This window comes from Balaenoptera acutorostrata, chromosome 4 (assembly GCF_949987535.1).
Source record: "Balaenoptera acutorostrata chromosome 4, mBalAcu1.1, whole genome shotgun sequence".
NCBI lineage: Eukaryota > Metazoa > Chordata > Mammalia > Artiodactyla > Balaenopteridae > Balaenoptera > Balaenoptera acutorostrata.
The window spans coordinates 20659561-20670090 of record NC_080067.1 but is presented as its reverse complement, the minus strand read 5'-3'; the positions used below and the strand labels follow the sequence as shown (position 1 = coordinate 20670090).

At 46.6% G+C, this 10530-nt stretch overlaps 1 protein-coding gene across 1 annotated transcript; it reads left to right on the top strand.

The window, feature by feature from the left end:
• The first annotated feature begins 8027 nt into the window (after window positions 1-8027).
• LOC103005129 (transcriptional enhancer factor TEF-4-like) lies at window positions 8028-9352 on the top strand. The gene is given in 2 exon segments (XM_057545597.1): window positions 8028-8841; window positions 8843-9352. Coding segments are annotated over 2 exon segments (1317 nt in total). The 5' UTR covers window positions 8028-8034.
• Window positions 9353-10530: the final 1178 nt, after the last annotated feature.

Here is a 10530-nt window from a genome sequence, read left to right as displayed (position 1 = left end):
ATCTGGCTCATTCCCATCTTAGAGCCTTGGCCCTTGCGCTTCCATTTACCCAGAAAGCCCTACTTCTAAGTCTTTGCTGGCTTCTTGGGGTTGTTCAGGTATTAGCTCAAATGGCACGTCCTTGGTGAGTTCCTTCCTGACCATCAACCCAAGTTAGCAACTTTGTCCTCAACATGTGCCCAGAGAGCGCCCATTCTCTCCGTCACATTATCCATTTTATTGTCTCCCAAGAACTCATTACTATTGGAAATTGTCTTGCTCATTTATTTTCTGCCTGTTTTAGTCTTTCCTCTCCATGAAAGCATAAGCTCTGTGAGAGCAGCAACCCTGTCTGCTTTGTTCACTACCACATCCTCAGCTCTTAGAACAATTCCTGGCACATGGTACACATGTCATGAACGTTTGTTGAATGAATAAATGATCGATTGAACCTACTCTTTCCCACCTTGCTCTTGCAGAAATTTCCTCCTACGTAACATAATGTTTTCTGGAAAACAGAGCAAGTGAGTGACTGAGACTCAGCTATAAAGACTCTTGTGTTGAAAGGACTCATCCCTGGTATGGCAGCTTGCCCTTTAATTGGTTTAGTGTCCTGAGGTGACCAAGGAGGAAGGGAACACAAGACTTTATCCAGAGCCCAGCTCTCTCTGTGAGCACATCTAACGTACTCCGCAAGAGCAAGCTGACCTTATTTGTTAAAGGAGCCACGGCTCAGCAACACCCAGCCTATGGGATGCTTACTGCCTTTTCAACCCATTAGCTCTCCTCTGGTCCTCTGTGAAGGGAAGCATAGACAGAGACCTCCCTCCTCCACTGTGAAAGCCCAGAGCCTCGAGCTCAGTTCAACTCTCAAGTGTGACTATCGTTTTTCCTTTTGGTATATACAAATAATTGCTTGCTAGCGTGCCCAGTGCCTGAGAGGATTGATGGAGGATCGTTTTTAAAGTATGCATGCACATCAACAAAGCCAGGCTTGGATCATCTTCCAAGGACTTTGCCCCATGGGAAACTTCTTTCAGCACCTCGGGAGGAAGAGACCTGTAATTATTTAAATGAAAGAAGATGGGAGGAGTACTCTTTGGAATGTCATCTCACAGGCTTTCCTGAGTTAAGAGTAATCTCCAGGCACTCTAAACACGCTGGCCAATGTGGAGCTGGCTTTAGCTTCTCAGGGAAGTCTGGGTACAGAGGGTGGGGGAAGAGGCTTCCTACAAGGAATTTGTTTTAAACAACATCTTAAATACAGGAATGGCATCTCTAGGGCAGGGACAGATATTCAGGAGGGAAGGATTGCTCAGTGATGGCGCGAGACGGTAACCAGACCCAACACAGGGACCATGCCCATTAGAAAGGTAGCCATGGGAGGGGTGTATTTTTTGGCTAGAATACTGAACTATTGGGAAAGCTTTTATTTCTTCACTCACTTTTATAGCTACTGGAAGTATAAAAATATGGTCCATCCTGCATTCACTCACTCATTTATTCATCAGCCAACATTACTGAGTTGCTGTTATGTTTCAGACACATTTTTGGTTCCAAGGAATCAGCTCTGAACAGTACAGACAGGGCCCCTTTGCACATAGAGATGACATTGTAGAGGTGAAGACAGACATTTAAGAGATATTTGCGCCAGGAATTAATACAGATATGACTTATATGTAGGTAAGTTGGCCAAATGAAAAGAGGGTCATGAGGCCAGTTTCTTCCCTTTCACACTCCACCTGTTAAAAAAACCCTGCAAGGAGTTGGGGGTGGGATGGGGGCCAATAATAGCCAGAGGCAGAAGGTGAGCAGCAGCCCTGGACCCCAGGGTGCCTATACTCCACCCAGAAAAGGGGAGATCGCCGGAGGCACAGAAACCAAAGGCGCAAACCTCTCCCCATCTCACTTGCTGCTCCAGCCATGCCCTCAGGGGCAAGTGGCTCTGGGCAGGCCACTGCTGACCCGCCCCGCCCTCAAACCGTTTTCGCCCTCTCTGCTGACAGCTGAAAAGCCACATGTGGTATTTCTCACACAGACTTCCTCACATGTTACATCAGTTCAGGTTCTCCAGGAAGCACACACCAAGATGGAGTTAGGAGGGCAAGGGATTTCCTGGAGGAGATGACTGAGAAGAAGGCGGGGAGGCAGGGAGAGCCTTCAGACCACAGTGCCGTTCTGACCCCATGAAAGACAGAAGGAAGGAAGGAGAATTAAGCAGCAAGAGCCTCAGAGCAGTACAACCCCCAGAAACTCTCAGCCAGCCCCGTTGGGAGCTCCGGAACAAGGATTGCCCATGAGAGGAGCCCTGCACTGGACAGAGACCGTCATGTACGTGGTCATTGCCTGTTGCTGCCCAGAAGAGTGGGGCCTCGGCTGTAACACAGCAACGGATCCTGGGGGCGGTGCAGCCGGAGCCTATTAGCTCCTCTGGACAGGTTCCCTCTTGAAGGGAGAGCTGCGTGGCTCACTCCAGTGGCTGCCCACAGGGTCAGCCATGCTGGTGGCCTCACTCATGGTTCCAGTCTCCACTGCCGTGATGGACACCAAGGGAGGCTTTCCATAAGCAGAGCCTTTGGCCTCTGGAGAAGACAGTAGGGTTGAGATGGGGGCAGTGGGCACAGAGGGCACAGGCGGGCCCCTGGGGTTTGAGGAGACACCAGAAACTTTGCCAAGGCTCAAGAGGTGCCAGCTGTGATGGCTGAATGACAACTGGGTGGGCTCAGTGGTGGGAAGTCCAGCCACAGGGCGACAGGAAGTGGCTGACCGCCAGGAGTGGCCACGTGGACAGGTCAGTGATGACACGATCCTCACAGGCAGGCAGCCCAGCCCGCAAGTTTAGTTCCTCTTCCTTGGTTCCCTATATTCTCCTTGGGGCAAATCTAGACACCCGCCTCTATAAACACCCATCTACACCCAATGGTGTCAATCCTTATGATCCTCAGGAGCTTAGTAACTGATATCAAAGAAAACACCTGAAAATTGTTTTGATAAAAAATTCAAGAATTAAGCTGAATCTATCTTAAACTAATTTTAAGTCATGTTTCTCAAAATAGAATAGAACATCTTAGCAGTATATTTAGTCTAATTTAATAGTTCTTTGCAAAACTCATCCTGAATATTACATCCAATGTTAAGAGGCCCCTGGACACACCAAGGATTATATTGTATCATGAAATGAGGAGTACACTGAACTAAAATCTCTGTAGCTAAGGTCCAAAGAGAAAATAAAATGAAATAAAACAATGCTAACCCAGCGAGAGGGGCCTCATACTTTTGAGCACCCTGCATGTTACAAACACAAAATCCAAACATCTACCCTCGTGATGAGCACCACTGAGAGCCTGGGAAAACCTATCCCCAGAGCTTTTGTCCTGAATCCTCAAAACAAAGTGACTGTCTGATTGCTGTGAAGGGGCGGCCTCAGAGAGGTGCAGTGTGCTTAGGTGGAGATGGGGTGCTCAGATCAAGAAAGACAAATTAACCTGCCTGATCCTTCCTCTCAGAAAGTATGAATGCAATAGATTCTTACATAACAGAATATAATTTCCCAGTCGTACTGAGCATCTACTTTCCTGTTCTCTTCCTGTTCCAGTGTGTGCTTCTAGATGTTCTCAATTAGTGCTGCATTCACAGCAGTTGTGTATATATGGTGGCTAAGGAACATTTTGCAATTTTATTACATCATTCCCATTGCTATTAACTTTGGTTGTCAGCTGAATCTGTAATGTTTCAGTACATAAGCCTCCCTTTGCACTCTTGGCCTGGGCCCCTCAAATCTGAGGATCAGGCCTGGACTGTGGTACCCCTGTTACCCAGAAGAAGTCAACAAAAGGATCCATAAAATTGGGCCACAGTTCATGAAAATATTCCCATGATGGATCGTTAGCAATGGTGATAATCACAGCAGCAGCTCTATAAACACACCCAAAGGCACTGGGTCTTACACATTCTGCTCTCGCAGTCAGCTCTTTGCCCTGTTCTGTGTGGTATCTCTGTGTACTGCTGTAAGGAGTATCCCTCACACCCCAGCTTGTAAAGGAAGGACCACTTCTTGTTCTACCTCAGCCCTCGTCCTCTCAGTCAGGGAATCCAGTCTGTCTGAAATCTGCTCCCTGGTGGGCTCTGGAGACATGCTTCCAGATAGCCTCCGCACTCATCCTCTGCCCCAGCACTGCTGCCCCTCTGCCTAATGTCCACGTGAAGGCATGTCTCCTTGGGTGGCTGGGCTGAGCCCCACCAGAGCCTTGCTGCGGGGCCCAGCCTAGAGACCTAACTCTGCCATTGGCCCCTCACCCATGACCGGAAATCTCTCCTACACCGCTGCTCCACGCATCTTCTCAGACAGCGCCAGGCTCCTTCTGCCGAGCCCCTTGTCTGGCTGGCTGGCTTCTCCCAGCTCCCAGACGTCCTCCAAGGACCTCTTGTGGCACCTGCCATATGGCTCTCCACCCTCACCCCACCTAATCCCCAGGCAACTCCATGGCACTCGCTCAGCCCTGAGAGAGAAGGTCTCTCCCTCCCCAGACCATGTGGTAGTACTGCATGGTTCCTTTAAAAATAGACACTTAGGGACTTCCCTGGTGGTCCAGAGGCTAAGACTTCGCACTCCCAATGCAGGGGGCTTGGGTTCAATCCCCTGTCAGGGAACTAGATCCCACATGCCGTAACTAAAGACTCTGCATGCTGCAACTAAAGTTCCCACATGCCACAACGAAGATTGAAGATCTCGCGTGCCACAACTAAGACCCGGCGCAGTCAAATAAATAAATAAATAATTTTAAAAATAATAATAAAAAAATAAAAATAGACATTTAGTCTGTCCCCAGCATGACCCTTTCAAAGTAGTCATTTTTCTCAGTTTTAAAGAAAAAGAAAGAAAAGTCCATGCTACGATCCAATTCCACTGCATTCTTTGTTACACATCAAATGATCCACCTGACAGTTTCTCAGCTGCCAAAGATTTCCATCTCCAATCTGTTTCTCAGAGCTAGGCACGCTCAGGAGGGGAGATCAGAGACAGCACCCACCAGACACCACACATCTCAGGAGAAGTTCTGGAGTCTAGTTCTGGAGTCTTCCCAATGGAACCCAAGGCCTCCTTCATGTGTCCAAACAGTCAGAGATGGAAGACCAGGAAAGCCATGCAGCGTGGTCCCCTAATTTTACAGGTGGGGAAACGGAGGGGCACCGAGGAGAAACAACTGAGCCAGATCACTCTGGAGTCAGCTGCAGGGCAGGAGCTCTGACCCAGGGTGCTTCTCATCACAGAAAGTCTGTGGATTCTGTTCCCAAGAAACAAGCCCACACTTCTTCAGTAAATAGGAAGGGACTTCCAGGGCCCTTTCAGCACCCCGAAAGGAGAATTGTGGCCAGGAAGTGTGGGCAGAAGTCCTTGGGCAGTTGCCAACCGAGCTGCCCAGCTCCAAACTCATATGGGCCTGTAGCATAAGAAGAAAGTGTGAGAGCAGGAGAAGGGGAAGGGGCAGTGGGGACCCCCTCTGTCTCTGCATCCTCTGCTCTCTGCCCCCAACTCCCTTGCCGTTCCTGGATCCACACTCCTCCTTCCCACTGCAACGCATCCTGCCTGACCTTCCCCACTGTCTCATCACCTGTGCCTCCTTCTGAGCAGAACAACAGCAAGGTGAGAAGATGCTCAGGAAAGTAAAGGAAGAGGGTGTTAAGTAGGTGAGATACACATCTGATACAGAGAGAGCATCTGATACAGCTCCCCAAGGAGAAAGAACTACAGCCCTCATGCTGACTGTGGAGCTTCTTAGGTCAGTTGCCTCAACCTTGGCAACACAATGGAATTACCTAAATAGCTTTAAAAAATACAGATGCCTGGACCCACCTAGAGACAGACATTTTTTTTTACACTACTTCTGAGCATCAGGATTTGTAAAAACTCCCTTGGTTATTCTAATATGTACCCAGGGTTGAGACCCAGTTCTTAGAAGAAAAGTCCCTGGTCCATCTTATATTGGGTTCTCTGCTTCAAGAAGAAGCAAATAATGTTTAGATAGAAAATACTCAAATCCTTTTCCTATCCTATTCTCAGCCTGCACACCAGGAATTACAATTGTTCTAGATTAAACTGTCAGATTTTCTGCTGAGATCCTTTTCCTGGCATCCTGGGCCTCAGCTACTATTGTCAAATCTCCATACCTCAGATTCTCCAAAGACCTTTCCAGTTCCCAAAGTCCCTTGGTATGTGGCTCTATAAAAAATGTTTAGAATCACCACTGCTATGAATGTGGTCTTTTTAAAAATCCATCTTTCCTTTCTAGGCATGATAGAGTAACTGGTACCAGGCTTGTCCTCCCACTATTAAAAAAATGATAAAATTGGACAAAATGTATGAAACTGCTGTTTCCAAGTACAGGACAACAGGCAGTGCAGGACACTGGTCGAGGAGAGTTAGGAAACACAGTGAGCCCTACAATTGCCCTGGCTTTCTGTCAGGAGCCACTTTTCCAGACAGTGGTGCAGAATAACATTACAGTCTTGTCAAGTTAAACAGACAGAGATCAGAGTTCAGAGAGGCAGAAATGGCTGGAATTTATGGGGCTGAGTACTAGAGAGGAAAGAACTATGGGAAGAAGGAGTTCCTGGATCTACATAGTGGTCTCCTTGAGTCTATTGCTGAAAACCAAGCTGTGAATGCTTAGGGTGAAACTCCAAGAGGCTATGCAAAGAAGTACTGGGAATCTGTGGTGCACAATCCCAGAGCTTACTCAGGGATATGAGATAGTATAGATCCAGCCAAGGAAGAGAGTTCACTGGACACCAAGGGCACTTAGTAGAGACCCTAGGGGGTTATATCTTAACAGTAGAGCTAAAATAGACCTAAAGTAAAGGCGACTCTAGACCTGCCTTAACAAATTTAAAAGCAAATCTTCAAAAAATTGAATTGATCCTAAATTCCCCAAGTGTATGCTGAAACAAAATTCAATATTCTTTAAAGAGAAAAACAAAAAACAAAAAAAATCCTCTCAAAAAGGCTAGTGTGACAATGCCTAGCACCCAACAAAAATTTACTAGACATACAAAGATGCAGGAAAATGTGACCCATAACTAGGAAAAAAATCGGCAACAGAAGCATACCTAGAAATGACAGAGATTTTGGAATAAGCAAACAATTATATTAAAACAGCTATTATATATATGTTAACATAAATAGGCATAATGAAGAAAGAAATAGAAGGGTTAAGAAAGAACAAATAGAAATTCTGGGAATAAAAAATACAATATCTGAAATGAAAAGTTTAGTGAATGGAATTACCATCAGATAAAATACTGCAGAAGAAAATGCAAGTGAATTTGAAGATGGAACAATAGAAATTCTCAAACTGACACATGGAAAGGAAAAAAAAACTGAAAAAATTAGTAGAACTTGTGAACCATGAAAACAAGTGAAGTGGTTGGACATACGTGTTCATATAGAAATGATGTCTGAAATATTTCCAAATTTGGTAATTTTTTTTTGAATCACAGATCTAATTAGCTCTACTAACCTCCAAGAAGGGCATACACAAATAAAACAACATGAAGGCATATTGCTAAAACCAAGGATAAGGAGAAAATCTTAAAGGCAGACAGAGAAAAAAAAAAGACATACAACATAAAGAAAACAAAATGAGAATTCCCATAAATTTATCATCAGAAAAAATGCAAGCCAGAAGACAATGAAATGGTATTTTTAAAATGCTGAAAGAAAAAACAAATCAGTCCAGAATTCTATAAGAAGTGAAAATAGGCTTCAAAACTAAAGGTGAAATAAAGATATTTTCAGACAAACAAAAGTTGAGAGAATTCATTGTCAACAGACCTACTTTACAAAATAATATTTTTTATAAATATAAATAGAAAATTTTTATAAATATAAATAGAACTTTTTCAGGCTGAAGAAAAATGACTCTGATGGAATCTTGTACCTACACAAAGGAATGAAAAGTGTCAGAAATAGTAAATAAGTGGGTAAGTATATAATACCTTTTCCTCATTTAAAAATTTATTTAGGGCGGCTCCCCAGCCCCAGACCGGGAGGCCCAGATGGGGGAACCCCGGGCTGGGGTCCCCCTGGACGATGGCAGTGGCTGGACACGGAGGGAGGAAGGAAGCGAGAAGGGCACTGGCGGCAGTGAGGGGGCGGGCGGAGACGGGGGCCCAGACGCAGAGGGTGTCTGGAGTCCAGACATTGAGCAGAGCTTCCAGGAGGCCCTGGCCATCTACCCACCCTGTGGCCGGCGGAAAACCATCCTGTCCGATGAAGGCAAGATGTATGGTCGGAATGAACTGATTGCCCGCTACATCAAGCTGAGAACAGGGAAGACTCGAACTCGCAAACAGGTCTCTAGTCATATCCAGGTTTTGGCCAGAAGGAAATCGAGGGAAATCCAGTCCAAGCTCAAGACCCTGAATGTGGACCAGGTTTCCAAGGACAAGGCTTTCCAGACAATGGCCACCACGTCCTCAGCCCAGCTCATCTCAGCACCTTCCCTGCAGGCCAAACTTGGTCCCGCCGGTCCTCAGGCCCCAGAGCTTTTCCAGTTTTGGTCGGGGGGTTCTGGGCCCCCCTGGAATGTTCCAGATGTGAAGCCATTCTCGGAGACACTGTTCTCCTTGTCACTGACTCCTCCATCTACTGACCTCCCAGGGTACGAGCCCCCCCAAGCCCTCTCACCTCCTGCTTTGTCCCCACCTGCCCCATCACCCCCAGCCTGACAGGCTCAGGCTCTGGGCACTGCTCGGTTGCAGCTGGTGGAGTTCTCGGCCTTTGTGGAACCTCCGGATGCAGCTGACTCTTACCAGAGGCACCTGTTTGTACACATCAGCCAGCACTGCCCCAGCCCCGGAGCGCCCCCCCCACGAGAGTGTGGACGTCCGGCAGATCTATGACAAATTCCCTGAGAAAAAGGGTGATCTGCGGGAGCTGTATGATCGTGGGCCCCCCCACGCCTTCTTCCTGGTCAAGTTCTGGGCGGACCTGAACTGGGGCCCGAGTGGCGAGGAGGTGGGGGTCGGCGGTAGCAGTGGTGGCTTCTATGGAGTGAGCAGCCAGTATGAGAGCCTGGAGCACATGGCCCTCACCTGTTCCTCCAAGACGGAGCATGCCCAGCTGGAGGACGGGAGGTTCGTGTACCGCCTGCTGCGCTCACCCATGTGTGAGTACCTGGTGAATTTTCTGCACAAGCTGCAGCAGCTGCCCGAGCACTATATGATGAACAGTGTCCTGGCGAACTTCACCATCCTCCAGATGGTGACAAACAGAGACACCCAGGATCTGCTGCTCTGCACCGCCTATGTCTTCGAGGTCTCCACCAGTGAGCGGGGGGCCCAGCACCACATTTACCGCCTGGTCAGGGACTGAAGGGGGACCCCAGAAGTGGCTCACCCCCGGAATACCCTCCTCCCAGGAAGGACCTCCAGCTTTCCTCACGCTTCTTACTTGTTGGGGGGGCGGGGTGCTGCTCCCTCTTAGGACCTTAAAAGCTCGGTGGTGAGTTGAATGGGCTGGGACTGAGAGGAAAGGATGGATCCTGATATTGGGACCTCACAGGGGTGTCTGAAAGGACAGATCATGCCAGAGCATTTGACACTGGGGACAGGAGTGAGACAACCCCTGGGACAGCACTGGTTTCTGTCTCTGACAGGCATCCTCCCCCTTCTCTGTTTTGGATGTTTTGGAGGGCCCCAGTTACACATTGGCTCATCCCTCTCTGTTTTTCAGCACCCCCTTCTTCCCAATCTGCCTCTCCTTACCAGCCCCATCCCGGGACCCTGATATTGAATTTTGAACGTTAACCCTTTCTGTGCAGGAGTAGAGCCAGGTGGGCCCTGGAAATATATATATATATTTTAATATAACAAGAGATATTTATAAGTGGGTGTTAGGGTAGTGACTTTTTCTCAGCTGGGCAAGCAGTGGGGTGAGGCTTTTAAATCTCATGTCCTCTTCTAAATGAGCCGTGGGGCTAGACTGTGTTGCCTCTTTCTCCTCCCCTCCCCTCAAAGTGTGTTGGTTTGTGTTTTGACAGAGGATAAAGCTATTTTACCAAAAAAAAAAAAAAAATTTATTTAGGAGATAACTGGCTGTTCTAAGAAAAAAATAATAACAATATATTGTAGGATTTATAACAGAAGTAATATGTATGATAACAATAGGACAAAGGATTAGGGGCTTAAATATATTGCTGTAAATTTCTCTATTACACCTGAAGTGATATAATATTATTTAAATGTAGACTGTGGTAAGTTAAAGATATACATTGTAAATCTTATTGCAACCAGTAAAAAATAAAACAAGACATATAGCTAAAAACTAAAAGTGGAGTTGAAGTGAAATACCAACTGGATTTAAAAAAAAGAAAACAGCCCCAACTATATGCTGTCTATAAGAATCCTACTTTAATCATAAAGACTCATAAAAGTTAAAGGTAAAAATGTCTTTTGTAGAAAAGGATATAAAATGCAAATACTAACTATAAGAAAGCTAACAATGCTATATTAGTATTAATTAAGTAGGCTTTAGTTCAAAGAATATTATCA